The sequence below is a fragment of the Solanum verrucosum genome, unplaced genomic scaffold (genome assembly GCF_900185275.1).
Source record: "Solanum verrucosum unplaced genomic scaffold, falcon-dt-bn FXZP01000009.1, whole genome shotgun sequence".
In the NCBI taxonomy this organism is placed as follows: Eukaryota; Viridiplantae; Streptophyta; class Magnoliopsida; order Solanales; family Solanaceae; genus Solanum; species Solanum verrucosum.
This window is the reverse complement of record NW_026020231.1, coordinates 203,790-221,664: the sequence shown is the minus strand read 5'-3', so window position 1 is coordinate 221,664 and position 17,875 is coordinate 203,790. Positions and strand designations below refer to the sequence as shown.

The 17,875-nt window shown below is 34.8% G+C and overlaps 2 protein-coding genes across 2 annotated transcripts in view; one reads left to right on the top strand and one right to left on the bottom strand.

Moving 5' to 3' along the window:
• The window catches only part of LOC125832105 (rac-like GTP-binding protein 3), a 235,728-nt gene that overhangs the window by 166,345 nt on the left and 51,508 nt on the right, over nt 1-17,875 (top strand). The gene's annotated exons all lie outside the window — the stretch shown is intronic.
• On the bottom strand, nt 14-4,678 carry LOC125832118 (aldehyde dehydrogenase family 2 member B4, mitochondrial-like). Its single transcript, XM_049511256.1, is given in 11 exon segments — nt 14-407; nt 751-812; nt 915-1,052; nt 1,470-1,607; nt 1,676-1,849; nt 2,774-2,863; nt 2,984-3,213; nt 3,330-3,483; nt 3,641-3,783; nt 3,886-4,051; nt 4,573-4,678. Coding segments are annotated over 11 exon segments (1,635 nt in total). The 5' UTR covers nt 4,639-4,678; the 3' UTR covers nt 14-133.

Below are 17,875 nucleotides of genomic sequence, written 5' to 3'. Positions count from 1 at the left end.
TTTCTACACGACAACAACCAAATGAACAATCTGAAGACTTTATTGTAATTGATAACAACATTGTCATGTAAACAAACCATGTGCACCATATTACAAAAACAGTAGTATGATTTAAAATCAGGGGTGGCAAATCTTATATCCAAGCCGGATTCTTCAATGGAGTAACAACAGCCTTCACCTGTAAGTAGTTGTTAAGGCTGTAAATACCCTTTTCCCTGCCCGTGCCACTCATCTTGTACCCTCCAAAAGGAATTCCAGCATCAAATATATCATAGCAGTTAATCCACACCGTTCCAGCTCTCAATCCTCGGGTCAAGGTGTTTGCTGTATCGATGTTCTTTGTGAAAACGCCTGCTGCTAGACCATAGCGAGTGTTGTTTGCTCTCTTTATTACTTCACCAATATCCCTGGCAATGGAGTTGATAACACAACATTTAGTATGACATCTTTCCTTACAACTTATCATATCATCAAGAACAAAAAGTTATGTCCTTGAAACATGTATTAGATCAGGACTTTCCAGCCAATACCATCAGTTAGAGAAGAACAAGAGCCAGTGACAATAATTATCGGGTTAAACAAAGTTAAATCTCTCGTAGAGTACACTAAATTTTTAAGTTGAGCAGAATAAAACACTACATAAATGTGCTTAGAGCGAAGCTTATGTCAAGAATAGCAACTTTCAGCCACAAAAGGGAGCATAATTTTCAAATAACCCTTTTGCAGGAATAGGTTCATATCATAACTTACTTGAATTTGAAGACACATTGCACTGGACCAAAAATCTCATCCTGTGCTATCGACATGTCCTCCTGATCCAACCAAGTGTAAATGATCGTGTTAAATTACTTTCTCAAGGAATTTTCAGAAACATTATTTGAGGACTTTAGAGAAGAAGGATATCAAGCATATACCTTGACATTTGAGAACACAGTGGGCTGAATAAAGTAGCCTTTGGAGCCAATTCTATCACCACCACATTCAAGGGTGGCAGAGCTGTCACGGCCTTCTCTTATGTACCTAAGAATCTTCTTAAATTGCTCCGAGTCGATCTATGATGTATATTGTAATGATATTAGCTTCAGAACATGAAACTTCAAGTTATATGCCAAGTCATTAACTAAATTTTGTCACTTAGGAGATAGATACTTTAGAAAATCTTTCGTGGAAGTAGACACTTTAGATTCTTGCACTTCAAGAGCTCATTACCAAATAGAGTTGTCACATGATGAAACAGAAGAAGAGCCTCTCGGGAGGACTATTTTTCACTTAATGATCGAGGAGAGGCAGACAACATACCACACGGTAGTGTGATGAAATTGGGAACAGAACAGATACTTTACAAATCAGTTTAGGGCCCAAGTTTAGGTTGGAAAATGCAGAGAAATGTCAAATATGAAAGTTAATAGTTGTGAAAGCAGAACATAAACATAATGGGACAAGAAGAGAGAGAAAAGGAGAGGGAGTACCTGAGGACCTTGTTCAACACCTTTCTTGAAGGGATCACCAACTACACGTCTCATTGCACGTGCCTTTGCCTTCTCTACAAATTCATCATATACTCGTTCATGTACATAGGTACGAGAACCAGCACAACAACATTGGCCCTACAGACACACAGAACTTTAACCATGTGCTCAATTATGATACTTATTTTTTGAAGAATCGGCCTGACCTGATTAAAGAAGAGTGCAAAATGTGCTAGCTCAACAGCATGATCAATGTCAGCATCCTCACATATAATGAAAGGTGATTTCCCTCCTAGTTCGAGGGTAACTGGTTTCAGATTGCTTTTGGCAGCCAGTTGAAGAACTGTTTGCCCAGTTTCCGTTGATCCAGTGAAAGCAAGCTGAAAGAATTAAAAGGAAAAATGTTAGGGGGGGTTCAAAGTATCAATCAAATATGCATTACATATATTCAGATAAAAATCAAGTCAGATGTCCATCAATCCAGCATAGATGAAGCTCTCTGTTTATCATCTCAGACTAGATGAGCACAGATTCACTAGAAAGATATTTGACTTGCTTATTTGCTTGATTGTTGGCGTTCAAGAAACCCATTCAACAGAAGGGGAAGGTTGGCAAGACTGCTAATGCTTCTATATGAATTCGACATCATGTATGTAATAAAAAAGTAAGTTAAGTCACCTTCATCTTTTCTTATTCCAGGAAAATATGTAGATGCAAAAACAAAATCATAACTATGAGATCCACATGCTAGATACTATCCAGTTGAGCCGGTGTTAGCTGTTTCCAATTATTGTCAACAAGTTAACCCAGAATAAAGTATGCAAAACATTTAGACCTTTTGACCCATAAGGATCCCACTGTCATCCCAAGTGTAAAATTCCAACCTTATAATCATAGATTGTTCTTTCTTGCATAAGTGAAACAGATTGTTAGGTCTCCCAATAAAGCAGAGTCACTCAGAGATCTCTAGAACTCATCTTATAAGCATATCTGTAAATGTTGTATTCACCCTGATTCAACTACAGTATATAATATTGTAAGTTGTAATTAGCTTACAACACGGTCAGTCGGTCACAACATGGTAGTTTCATGATTTAGAAGCACTAGCTGCTCTGACAGTAAAAACAGAAACTATGCCACTGATGCACCAAACTGGATATGTGCATTAGGTAAAATTCATCCTCCACACCATTCAGATATATGTATCGTTATTGCAACTTGCAAAAATGTGGTAAATAATTCAAAAAACAAGAGAAAAGTTTTTTTCCTCTCCAAGAACAAACAGAGAAGAGTTTTTCATTGACCTTGTCTACATCCATATGACTAGCAAGTGCAGCACCAGCGGTAGGTCCGAAACCAGAAACAATATTTAAAACACCTGGAGGAAGACCAGCCTGTTAAACGTCAAAAACAATGTCAGATAGATGGAGTGAAGGTCAACGATGCAATTGCTGAGAAATTTATGCAATGTAGGAACTTATGCCTCAGATCTAATATACTGTACATGAACCTACCTCATGGAATAAGTTTGCGACATAAAGAGCAGTCAGTGGAGTTTGTTCTGCAGTCTTCAGGACAATAGTGTTACCGCATGCTAGGGCAGGCCCAACTTTCCAAGCCATCATAAGAAGGGGAAAGTTCCATGGAATTATTTGACCAGCAACACCAATTGGTTCATGTAAAGTTTGTATATGGTGTGGCCCATCAGCTGGTACAGTTAGACCATGAATTTTATCCGCCCAACCTATGTTGTTTTGAGAAAGCAAAAATTCAAAAGTTATGTACATACACACGAAAGCTTGAACTGTCTGAATAACTAGCAAAGTTAGATTAAATTTCTTGTCTGAAATGTGTCATTACCAGCATAATACCGAAATAATCGCACAAAAGAAGGTACTTCAGCTTGGGCAGCCTGCAAATATGGCTTGCCATTATCCCATGTTTCTAAAGCTGCAATCTCATCATTGTGTTTCTCCACCAAATCAGCAAACTTTAGCATTATCCGTGACCTTTCCTGCAGAACCACCCCACAGAGATAAGGAGGTACGATACAACAGCAAAAAGACCTCTAAAAACTCATACTTAACAAATTGAGCAGCATCAAAGCAAAAGACATAGTAGAGATAAAGACTGATCAAAAGACAGATTAGAGATAAAGCTATCAAGCTTACATAAGCACTCATTTTGGGCCATGGTCCCTCATCAAATGCCTTGCGAGCAGCAGCCACGGCGCGATTAACATCTTCGAGATCACCTTCAGCAACATTTGCAATGACTTCTCCAGTTCTTGGATCCAGCGTTGGGAATGTTTTTCCTACAAAATATATACATATCCAAGTTTAATTTCCAGCAGCATAGCTAGTAATAAAAAACAAATAACAAAACTGATGAGTTGAAATTGGTACCAAACACTTACCAGATGCAGAATCAACAAATTGCCCATTGATTAGAAGCTTGGTGTGATTAACTTGGACAGGTGGAGTGATTAATTCCTCAACAGCTGCAGCTGTACTAAACCTGTTGATGTGCCTTGCCACACCATGGCTTCTTCCTGGTGATTTCAGTTAATTAAAAAACATAAGCTTTTGTACTAATCATTTTGTTTTACTCCATTTGGAGAAATTATTATGCATCAATTTCATAACAGATGTACTAGAAGATGTACCCACAAGCCTCTGTTGCATTAAGTTTCATGGTAAATTGGGAACCAGCATAAAACATGTAAAATATCATGTCCCCTAAAAGTACCCCCATTCAGGAAAAACAGAAGAATTTAATTCTTCAACTACTAGTTTCAGTTTCATCATAACGATGACTAAACAGAAGAGTAGTAGTTCATCAAATGCCCTTTTTATGCTTCAATTAATTCAAGAACCCAGTAATAAAAGCTTAACATGCATAAAGAAAGTAAAAGTTATTCACCTTGCAGAACAAGTACATCTACCTCAAGAACTACCCTTCTTGCCCTTTAGAGATAATCGGAGCCAAACTCAACACTAAAGAACCTATCTTTACCATCATCGCAAAGGTACAATCTTTAAAAAAGAGAAAAAAAAAAAGTTGCAAATAGTACAGATTAAAAGAGGAAGCAACCTAGAGAAGCGGAAGCAGAAGCAGAAGGAAGGTGGAGAGAACGAGAGAGTAAAGAAGAAAGTCTACGAGCTGCCATGGATTAGCTGTGTCAAGTTTCCACAAGTTGTTGAATTGTTTATGTTAGTGGGAGTAGTTGTTGATAAATTTAGAGGTGTAAGGATGATGAGTGACCAACTACACTATACTATGTGACAAATGACCTTCATATGAGACAAACGGCATTTATTTGGCCTTGCTTCACCTTTTCTACCATTTTCTTTTTATTCGAGGTTTGATATTTATATTAGAATTAGTTAAATTTTAATTCGCAGTAGAAATGTCTCATTAGCTATAAATCATAAATCACACTTTATTATAACTAGAGAAATTCAAATTCAATACCTTTAAGTTTCTATTTAAGAATGAAATAGTAATTATCTTCACCGCAATCATTACCTTATTGGTACTTTTTGGGTGAAATTACACCATGTATTTGGTCATAATATTTGGAAAATATATTTCTTTTTTTTAAGAAATATGATTTATACCCATAAATTTTTAAAACTATCAAAACTAATCATAAATTTGTATTACATAGCGAAATAGAAATATCACGTAACAAGATTCATGACTTCCACAACAAATCAACAAACATCATTACAGTAAATATTTACATCGTTAAAAGAGACTAGTACAAATCATGATAATGAAAATACAACTAATATGAATTTGAAAAAGAAGAATAAAACAAAAGGAGATAAATATTGCAATCACTAAAGCACCTTTGCCTTCTCTTCTGGAAGAGTTCAAACTATTCTTTAATATAATCTTTCCACATTCTATGAACAATCTCTTCTCGATGAGCTTGCATTTGCAAATCAGATGTTCGAGAAGATGAAGCGATGTTGTTACCCTAAGTCTATTGTTTGTCATAACAACCATATATATCATCACTTTCATATTCACTAAATATTCCATCACTGCTTTGGTATTCACATAAAAATTATGTAATACAGCGCAAACAATTACTATTTTCACTTGCATGTCACATTCATAGTTGTTCATGCCTTGTTGTAGCTAGTATTTTGAATCTACTTTTTCACGCACCAAAAGTTCTTTCAATTACATTGCGCAGAGAGGCATGTCTATAGTTAAATAGCTCTTTTCCATTCTTAGACTCTCTTTCACTTCCTCAGTAGTCCTGTAAATGATAGCGCATTCCTTTGTATGAAGCTAGAAATCTTCTTGGCGTTCCGAAGACCAGCATCAACAGTGTAATATTTTTCTACCAAAATAAAATAAATGCAATTCATGTTTTATTTAGTAATGTTGATTTAACATAATCATATTAATAGCTAGTGCATTAAGTCTAACTGTAACAAAGGAATGTATGAAATCAGAAGCATGCATGTAGAAGGAAACATTGTGCATCATCACCTGGAGAATCCATACATGATACAACAACCTAAGACTAGAAACGTTTTTGGCAGTTCAGTAGAGAGAAGAAACATGCATAGTTCATGTATGCTCTTTATAATAGAAAAGTTTATTAATTGAGTTAGTTGGCAGATGGAGAGTTAATTGAGCAATTGGTTGGTGTTAATAAATAGAGTGTTTTTGTAAAAGATAAAAGTTTGGTGTAAAATTTAAATTTTTAAAACTTTTCAAATAATGAGATTTATTTCAAATACTAGAAAAAACTTGTATTTGGGAATTTGGGTTATTTGCTAAAAAAGTTAGCCAAATAATGAGAAAGTGTATGGACAAACAATATTTGCCAAAATTTATTTATTGCCAAACGGGACATTATTTGTGCATCTTTACTTTGTCTGTTTTGTAAAAAGTATCTTGACATTGCAAGAAGCTATAATAACTTTATTTTCAATTCAATGAATTAAATTCTTAAAAAGGTACAAAAAATATTCAAATCTATAGCAAAAAGGCTACTTAAAATTTAAAAATATCTATACATTATTATACTTTTAGTTTTTTTTTCTGCTCATCAATGTGTCTGGTCTTTATTTTTTATATACAAAATTTAAATTTATGTTAAAAAGAACTTTACTTTTAGGATATAGTGTCCTAAATGATTAGTGTGTTACTGTATGATTTAATTTAATTAATCACTAATCTTCTCAGAAACGTTGTTAAACATTTTTTTTCAACATCATCATGGTGCATTATGGAACAATTCCTTCACTTATTTAATAATAATAATAATAATAATAAATAAATAAATAAAATAATAATAATAATAATAAATAATAATAATAATAATAATAACGACGCTTAGACCATTCAACATTTTGCATGTGTTGCTTTCAAAGGTTGGGCCAAATTTTACACGTTCCGGCCAAGAAAATATCACTCCCAATTATTTGTCTTTTTGCTACCCAATAAGAAAATGTATAGATGATTATAAAAAGAAGAAGATAATATATAGGGGTCCACATCTTGATTAGAATAACGCCCATTTCTTGACGAGTAAAAGTTAAAATCGATGATTATCCAAAAAAATCTAAAGCATATTTATGTCAAAAATCGCTTTGAATTATTATTTTATTTAAACTTATATATATGCTGAATTTTTTTTGACACTCTGTGACAAATGACATTCATATGAGCCATATGACATCGTGGGTATTTGGATTTTGGCCTCATGCAGTCATTAACTTTATTAAGATACCTCATCAGTTTACCTCTTTAACTTTATTTTTATTTATTTAATACTTTCTCAGTCTATTTTTACTTTGTTCATTTTATAAAAACTTATAAGCAAATACAACTTTATACTATATTCAATATCATAAATTCTAATATATATATAATATATAACAAAAATATTACTTTAGAATTATAAGATTTAAGAATATTTATACATTACATACATTTTCTAATTTCATATCATGGCAAATATATATAAACATCAAATAGAAGGAGTATTTTTTAATATTTTTTATTTGGATAGAAATAAGTTATTTTGAAATTAATTATTTTTTAGATAAGTTATTTTATCATGTATATTCCTATGATAAAACTAATGAGATAAATATTCCAAAGACTATCTAATATCGCCAACCGGATATGAAATAAAATAATCCTTATATTTTATCCTAAAATTAATATACCTTACATCCTACGTCAAACATCAATCATTAATGTGTCTACTTTTTATTTGTAATTTGATTAATTCAAATTTACGTGTAAAAAAAATTACTTTTAGAATAAGCGTCCTAAATGATCCATGCGTTTACTATACGATTTATTTGAATTGGTCACAAATCTTCTCAAAAATCTTGTATGAAAAATTTTTCAACACCATCATGATGCATTATTAAACTAGTCCTTTTGTCACGTCCCGCCACTTTACAGTTCAAATTTGGCACCGAAAAAAGGGGGAATAATCTAGAGTTATGGTGAGGTTAGTGGAAGACTCTAGAATTCCCTAGGTCTTCCTTAGAACTCTCTAGAATACCTTAGCTATTTTCTTGGAAAGCCTTAGAATTTCCTAGAAAGTGTAGAGATTTTTAGATAAGGGACCAAAGTGTAAATAAGTAGGGACTTGTAAAGTAAATATTAATTACACTTTAGCCCCTAGGTGGTATTATAAATAGAGGTGTCATTCATTTGTAAGGCATCCAAGCTTGAAGCAAGCAAGCCAAGCAAAGCAAGTTGTAAAGCATTCTCCAAGTAATACAAAGCCTTATTCCAAATCTTTCCAAGTCATTCCTTTCATTCTCTTAACGATCTTAGTTTCAAAGGGCTTACTTGAGCTTACAAGATCGTGAAAGATTCGTGAGTAAGTTGTCAAGTGCCGCACGGAGCTTTAGTAAGACTTTAAGTCCGTGACAACGTGGTATCAGAGCGAGGTTTGATACTAAGGGAATGACTAACAAAGGAGACGTGAACGCCGCTAGCACCACCAACGTCCGTTTGGATGGTGGAAAGAAGAACCGCAAGGGAAAGAGGCATCAAAAGAGTAAAGAGGAAATATTGTTCAACCCCACACCGAGCGAGGCGCTAACATCTCATCCACATTCGACCACCGAAGCAAATGACGATGAACTTGGCGAGGAGGCCATTGACGTCACCGTTGGAGAAGAATGGGTCGCAAGGGTTGAAGTGGCGAGGCAGGCCGTGGAGATATTAGGCAGACGTTTGAATGTGGCAGATGGCAAGCTCAAGACCCTCGAGGACTTCACCCTTGAGGAGACTGAAAACCTTCGCAGGGAGTTGGAGGGACGCCAACGGGCCGAGTTCCAAGTGAATAAGGCTATCACTTCCTTGAAATATCGGCTCATGGAGCCGTTAAGCACGATTGAGACCATGAAGGGTGAGATGAAAGCACTCAAGGAAGGGATGAAAGTTAGAGGATCATCGTCGCTTGACCGAGATAGGGAGGCCAAGGTCGAGGCTCCCAAGCCACCTATATTCAAAGGTGTCTGTGACGCGCAAGAGGTGGAGAACTTCTTATGGCATTTGGAGAATTACTTCAAGTGCAACAGGCTGAAGAGCAATAAGAGTATTCGGAGATGGCCATGCTATGGTGGAGGCGCAAAGAGGCCGAGATAGGGAATGGGACGTGCACTATCAACACCTGGGAGCAATTCCGGGAAGAGTTCAAGAAGGCCTTCTTCCCTAACAATGTCATCTATGAGGCGAAGCACAAGTTTAGGGACCTGAAGCAAACAGGCAGCATACGCGCATATGTGTAGGAGTTCACCACTCTCACGCTTCAAATTCCTAACCTCACGGATGATGATATGTTGTTCCACTTCATGGATGGGTTGCAAAATTGGGACAGAACGGAGTTGGAACGTCGGCAGGTCAGGACTATAGATGAAGCCATCACGCAGGCCGAAGCTTTGACAGACTTCGGGCATGAGAAGCCCGACAAAGCCGGAGGAGAAGAGATGAGAAGTAGTCATGACCATGGTGGGGGAGATCGTGGCAAAGTCTAAGAGCAGCGGCCACATCCCAAGAAACATGATACCTATAAGTCCGATGACAAGAAGTCTAGACATCATGGCGACACAGAGAGAAAGGCAGAGACTGCCAAAATAAGTGGTTGCTACATATGCGGTGAGCCGCATGGCTATGCAAGGTGCCCTGAACTGAAGAGCCTTGGTGCTATCATGCGAAAGCGAAAGGAGAAAGACGCACAGGAGCAAGGACAATGAGCAGATACGACGCAGTTGGGCTTGATAGGACTGTGCGGAGCCATCACGAAGTAGCCAGAGAAGCCAAGAGGATACGGCACATAGTATGTCGACCTCATGATTAATGGAAGACCCACTCGTGCTATGGTCGACACGGGTGCAGAGGTTAATATCATGACCAAAAAGGCAGCGATAAGGTTGGGGCTGAGTTACAGTCCAAGTAACGCCCAACTCAGGACAGTCAATGCACCACCGACTCCCGTGTGTGGAGTCACGCATAGAGTAAATATCACGCTGGGCCAGTGGCAAGGTAAGACCAATTTTACTGTCACTCCTTTAGACCTCTTCGATATCATTCTAGGGCATGCGTTCTTCGAAGAGTGCCACACGATGATTGACCCTTACCTCCAACGACTTCTAGTCATGGAGCAAGGATGATCATGTATGGTGCCCCTGGTTAAAGTACCGAAGACGGAAGAACAAGTCCGTCTAACAGCCATGCAGCTCATAAGAGGCCCTAAAAAGAAGGAGTCGATATTCATAGCCATCATTGCAAGTTCGAAGGAAAACAATAGTGCTAAAGGGTCCTTGTCACCATGCACGAAGAAGGTTAAAAAATAGAACAATGTTGTGATGCCAAAGAAGCCGCAGATGCGCTTGCCTCCTAGGAAGGAGGTAGATCATAAGACCGAGCAGAAAAAGAGCAGGAATCAACTGAAGGCGTTGTGCGAGGGTGTTGATCGAGTCAGTAGACTATTGGCCACACGTACGAGAAGACAAGACCCGGCTGGCGACGCAGCAACGATGCGACGCGATCGTCGCATCAATAGGTAGGGGAACGTGTCACGTCCCGCCACTTCACAGTTCAAATTTGGCACCGAAAGAAAGGGGAATAATCTAGAGTTGTGGAGAGGTTAATGGAAGACTCTAGAATTCCCTAGGTCTTTCCTTAGAATTCTCTAGAAAACCTTAGATATTTTCTTGGAAAGCCTTGGAATTTCCTAGAAAGTGTAGAGATTTCTAGAGAAGGGACCAAAGTGTAAATAAGTAAGGACTTGTAAAGTAAATATTAATTACACTTTAGCCCCCATGTGGTAGTATAAATAGAGGTGTCATTCATTTGTAAGACATCCAAGCTTAAAGCAAGCAAGTTGTAAAGCATTCTTCAAGTAATACAAAACTTTCTTTCAAATCTTTCCAAGTCTTTCCTTTCATTCTTTTAGCGATTTTAGTTTCAAAAGGCTTACAAGATCGTGAAAGATTCGTGAGTAAGTTGTCAAGTGCCGCACAGAGCTTTATTAAGACTCTAAGTCCGTGACACCATCATTTATTTAATAATAATAATAATTAGAGAGTTCAACATTTGGCACGTGTAGCTTTGAAAGGCTCCACAGGCACTTAAATTTGTCTTACACGTGCCGCCCCCCAAGAAAAAATATCACTCTGGACAATTTTATATTTCTTTCGGTTACCCAAATAAAATGGGTTCCCATTTCTTCACCTAGGCTAGTAAAGTCAAAATTGACGATTATCCAAAAATCTAAACATATTTCAAATCCAAAAAAAAAGCTTTAAATTATGAACTTTAGACATTTCGTATAAATTAAATTTATATATGTGTGATTTGTGAATTTCAATTTCTGATTTTGAAAATAAAAAACACCATTTGGAATTTAATTCGTTGTATGAAGATATAATAATTTTTTAAAATTATGATATCAGATTTCCATGTAAAATTTATATATTGTGAGAGGCTACAAATGAATTTAATTAAATAATATAAAAAATTAAATTGTCATTTGAATAAATCTTAAACCTCCACCATTCCTAAATATTGACTATCCAAAGGTTTAGGGATATTGTAATTAAAAAGTAATAATAATGTAGTAAAAAGAAGTCCCAATTGAAATAAAAAATAATAATAAATATGGATAGTTCAGCTAAATTATTCTTTTAGTTACTTAATATTTTTTTTAAAAAATACTATGTAAAAATAAAATATGACAAGTCAAACAAACATATCTGAGGGAGTATAAATTCTGACATTTAGACCTTTCGTTAACTTTTTTCGAAATATCATGTTGTATACTGACAATTGAGAGATAATTAACGTGTTAAGACTTCTCAGTAGGGTGGACATAGTATGGTATTGTACTATATTTAAAAAATTTAATATCGTAATTTGATTTTTAAAAATATTATATTATTATTATATTAATTTAATTTGGTACGATTTTTGGTATATTAAAATTAGATTTGCATATTTTACGATATGGTAAATTGATAATCATAATTTGTTCAATTTCGATTAATATGTACTTGTTTAATAGAATATTATGTCTTCGACAATTAAAAAAAGTCTCAATTGTATCATACTAACACGTTGCAGATATAGAAATATATATGCAAAATAAAGTACAAATAACTCCTTTTGTTAATCAATTATAATTCAAATACATTTCAATCAAAATAAAGTAATCAAAATTTTATCTTCTAAACATTTAGTTTATACTAATACTAGGTTGCATATTTGTTTATGTAACTATAAATTTTGATAGGTTATATCTAAATACCAAATACTGTATCGAATATCGAAAAAATTTAAAATATATACCATTTATCACACCAAATACCATAATATCAAAATCACAATATTAAATTTTTTGATATAATATGATATTTCAATAAACACCCTTACTTCTTAGCCTTTATCATAACTTGATTTTTATTTCACAATAATTAATAATGTGCCAACATTTTCAGGGAAACGAAAGATCTTGGTTTATTTAATTGGCATAGCTTACTTTGCCACTACAATCAATTTTTATTTCAACTTTTCTTAAAAAAGAAAAGTAATCCACATCAATTTTTCCCTTTCAAATATTGCATAAATCATCTCCCACACACACATATATCATCATTCTAAATTGGCATAATACATAAATATGCCTTTTAACTTTACCTTATTTTACATTTATGCCCTCCAACTTTGAGTATGCATAAGTAGACACTCAAACTTGTATAAAATTGAATAAATAGACACACACGTCCTACATGACATTCTACATGGAAATTTGCGTCCTACATGGTGTCCTGTGTGTTTTATGTCACATAGGACTCATTTGTCTACTTGTTTAATTTTATACAAATTTAAGTGTCTATTTATGCACACTCAAAATTGGAGGATATAAATGTGAAATGATACCATTATGTATTAGCCCTTCTATATAAGTGCGAGTACCCTCAATACTACGAAACCAATTAATACGTCCACGTGGGCCGGACGACGAAAATAAATTAAAATAGAGGGTTGGTTCTAACCCCCAATTTGTGCTATTAAAAAGTAGGTAAGTAATAAAAATCAATTCTCTCTTCGTTGGACTCTTCTTCCACCTCTTCCTCTGCTCTCCAGGTGAGCTCTGCTTCCCTTTTTTTTCCCCGTTTCTTCTGTTTAATTAATTTTGATTTCTTAAGATTTTGTGTTATCTCTGTCGTTTCCATTTCATCATTATCTAATACTACAGCTTTAACTTTCCACGGGTAACATGACAACACACCAACGTGACTTCTCTTTTTAGGTTCGCTTCCTCTGATGTTCTCTTCTCTTGGTATTTTTCTTGCTCCTCACTCTCGAGAGGTTAGGATCAAGCTGCTTGCGGAGCCATTATTTTCTTCCACCACCAAGCTTTGAGTGGTCTCTCGGGCAGTCGTTTCGCCTTTGCGGTAAGTTCTCCGATTTGCCTCAAAATCGATTATGGGGTTCATCCTAGGGCATACAGAGGCTTCAACTCCACCTTTGCATAATGCCTAAGTCTTTTTATTTGAGTGATTAACAAGAAGGGTTTTGGAGGTTCTTCTATATTACTTAAATCTAGAATCTGCATATTTAGGTTTTTCCTGGACCTATGACTCAAAATTAGGTTGGTCTACTTAATGAGTTACATACTAAATTAGATCTTTATTTGATTTCCATTTGTGGAGTTTTCAATGGGTAAACAGAAATAAAATGCATCTCAAACAAGTAAAAAAATCCCAGCAATGGAAATCCTACATAAATGTCTAAACAAAAGATTAATTCCCAAATAGGTAATGCACTGGAAATAGAATATAGCCATTTCAAGAACCAACATTCTGGATTGCTTAATATATTTATGTTATCATTGTTGACATTACTCTATAATCATACATCCATATGTCTGTGATACTTTTGTTTTCATGGACATCCCTTTAAGTTTGTTGCTCAATGGATTAATTTGGCTCAACTTTTGTATTATCAAACTGAAAGTAAAGAGCTTGTTCTCTATTCCCATTTGCCCAGTAATTTCAAGAAAGAATCATTCCTTGGCTTCAATCATTTGGTATTACTTGAATCTGCTCGGTTGTGCCTGAATAATGGTATACTTCTGCACTAGACAGACTTTCAAATGTGACATGTTTTCTTCACTATTGTATTCATTTCCGTAAATACTTTGACTTACTGCAGCAAGTCAATGTGAACGAAAAGAGTAATTATGTAGTCTTCCTCAGATTTGGTGATTTCATTAAACAATATTTGTTGGTTTTGAAGGTTATCCAATGTTGGCAAGTTATCAGTTATTAATACATTATTCACGAAGTACGTGTAGCCTTTCCTTCATATTTTTGCTCCTTGGCAAAATGTGTTTTTTAGTGTACCATTTTTATCAATTCATAGCTGGGTAATATGTGTCAGATATAAGTCTCTTTGGTATGAATATTGATTGACTCTATCCAACAATCCCATCAATAACACGCCAAATTCTGCCACTGATAATTTTGGAGATGATCTTGTATATAGTAGTGCAATATGCTATGGCTATAATGTCCTTCATTGTTTCTGATTGTAAATTATCTGTTGAGATGTTCTAGAGAAGCATATTTGAAACAATGATCACCATTGTCAATAGGTTAGACAATGTGCTTGTGTCCGTGTACATATATATATATATATATACTTAATTCTAGGCAGCAAGTTGACTCACTCGAGTACAATTGTCGATAGTGAGAATATTAGATAATTCCATTATCGATGCGACTATTATTTTTTCTTAACAATGGTTCATTGATTTACGCAGATTCAAGGTATCTTTCAAAGCCTTACCAATTTTCAGTTAGCACATGTCCAAAGCAGGTGATGCTTGAATTGGGCCAAAGACCACCACAGACTTAATTCCTACTTCAATTGGGCAGGGGATGCTTGAATCTAATCAATATATCAGGTTTACTTTCTCACACCATGCGCGCTGCAGGTCAAACTTAGTTGATTCATTTTCTTCAGTTCAGAATTCATACAGTAAGGCCAAGATGATAAAACCATCCATCATAAATAAATAAAAATAGTTGATAAAATCATCATATTATTCTAATTCCTTTAATAGATAAAGATTACTGAATATTTCACAACAATATGGCTTTTCCTGATTCTAATTTATAAATATTATTAATATGGAGTTTAATTTTGTACTGTCTCAATGATTTTGTTATGTAACAACTGATATGCAGATATAAATATTATCCATGGTTTCTTTAGTTGCATTTCAGAATTGTCAATGGTGACCGACGCAACTAAGACATCGAGCATTTTCAAATTTACTTTCATAACAATTATGTTGTAAAAGATTTGATAATCACAATGCTCAACTTTTTTGGGTGCATTACGTTGGGTCTAACCATTTGTGGGTTTTTTTTTTCGTTTACTTATACTTAATTGTAAAGTTACATTATTGTACTATCACAGATCAACTTTTTTGGGTGCATTACTCTGCTTGCTTTGACCAGCTGGTTGCAGCATGACATTTCATGCATAAGGTCCCAAGATCGAACCTAGACAATGTCACTTTTCAATTTCTATTTTTAATTCAGTCAATTACTCAGTTTTAGGCTTTTAGCTTTTCGGTGGGACCAGTCCAATTCTCTTTCTTTTTTTATTTATGTATTTCCATTAATTAAAACGTATGTTTCATCGTTTATCTAATTTATCAATCCGAGACACGTATTTACACAGTACGACGAAGGGTATTTCTGTTAATATTTATATTACTTAAAATTACGTGTCTATTCACTAGATACCCATCTGGCTACAATTTCCATTTTTCCAAACATATCTGTTCCTATTGGACTACAATTGAATTCTCATCTGTCTTCTACTAAGTTCTTCCGTTTCTCAGTCGGTGTTTTGCTATTTCTGATTTGCCGGCTAATTTCTAGCTTGTATCATTCTTCTAATTCTTGAAGGGATTTTTGCCCATTGCTTTTGGATTTGTTTAAAAGCTTGTTTATTTTTCCTTCAATCTTGGTTTTTCTATTCTTCTACATAATCTGCTACTAGCCTTTTTTATGTTCATGTCAATAATCCTATCTTCACACATGCATAGTTGAAAGTAGATGATTGTTACATGCAACTGTATGCTATTTTGGATTACTGATTATAGATGTCTTTTCTACTTTTGGACCTAATTAATCACTGCAAATCTCAGTACTTCTGTAAAATTCTGTTATATTAATCTTCGGGTTTTAAGATTGTCTCTTTAGTGCTTAATTTGTGTTTATATATTGATAGTTAGATATATTTGTTAACATACTTTCATCGTGTTCGTTATATTTTATAGTCCGAGACATTTTTCATTTTCATTTTTTCATTATTTTTCTCATTCCTTGCTAGGATGACGTTTTAAGCTAGGAAGACAAATGAACCAAAGGTGTTCGATGATATCCCTGAATGACTTAACTATTTGGCAAGAATTTCTATTGTTTCTTCTTTTTTACTAGCGAGTAAATTAGGACTGCATTCAATGATGTAAGGTTATGCATCTCTTGGATTTTATTTAGTCTTGGATTTCACAGGCTCCTGAAGTCAAATTTACTCAAGGTGAAGAAAGTGGGAGAATACATATAGTACTAACAATTCTTTACTATGTCTCTCTTCTCAGTATTGGTTGCCTATCTAATGTGGCCTTTTGGCGCTCTCCGGAGATATGGAAGGTAGGCAACATTTCTGGTATCCTTCACTCCACTGTCGTATCAGGTTTGGTAGTTTTTCTAAAAAAAAAAAGGTATTTCTCAATGGATTATCTGTTTATGACCTTCAAGTTCTTCCCTTATTTCTAAATTTTCTGGTGTAGCAGAAAGCAGGTGGAACTTGAACTAATATTTATGTGTTTCTTGTGTTTCTTGGAACAGGGAAAAGGGAATGTTTATCTGAGTTTCAAAAGTTGCTCATTGGATTTTACTTTTGGAAATTGGTAAGTTGAAATATTAATCTTCAGCAGTCCCTCGTTAGGCTTTACGTGGTTTTAAGCTCTGGTATAATCAAGTTATTTAGAAAGAGCAGACACAACGAGCTCTTAGACCAGTTGCAAAATATGTTGTTGGAAATGTTTCTTGTATTTATAATTATAGATGTCCTACGAAAATTAACCAAACACCTTTTCCCAGAAAAAAATGAATTAGAATCGTAAATGCCCCAGTAATCAATGTAGCAGGCAAATATATCTTCTTTATTTCTTTTTGTAGCCTTTGCTTATTTTGTATAAGATGATTGTGCCTCCTATATATCTTGGGGTTATCAATTCTGCTATACTCCTCTTAGAGAACTATGAATCCAAAATGAGTTGTTGATCAAAAGGTATAAAATATCCCTTAGGACACTATAGTTGTCCATGATAATTCCAAAAGAATTGAAGATTGTGCCTAAATGTTATTAGGAGTGGAACAGTCAGAGTCACTTCTTTTATTTTATTTTCTGTACTCTTTTATCATTGAATGATTCATTTTCGAGTTCTTGTATAGCGTTAGGCTCAATCAATTTAACTAAGAGAAAATAAGAAAAAAATTCGAGTAAAATATAAGAAGAGAAAGGAGAACATGGTACAGAATGAAGATTAGACGTGAGTAGTAATTCAACGGAAGGCTGTACAGGTCTTGTTCAGCCATCAAAGCTACACTGCACTCCAAATCGATGAAGCTCAAAATAGTAATATGAGGTTTGAGAATATGAGATGAAAATTTAAGAGGACTAAAAGAGGATCTTATCCTAAACTTCCGTGAATCTTCTTATTTTATTTTGAAGAGGAGTGGAAGACTTATATAGTAGCTTGACCTTAGCCTTGACTCTTACGGTTAGAGAGTCTCGAGAAGCTTGGTATAAGAAAAGAACTG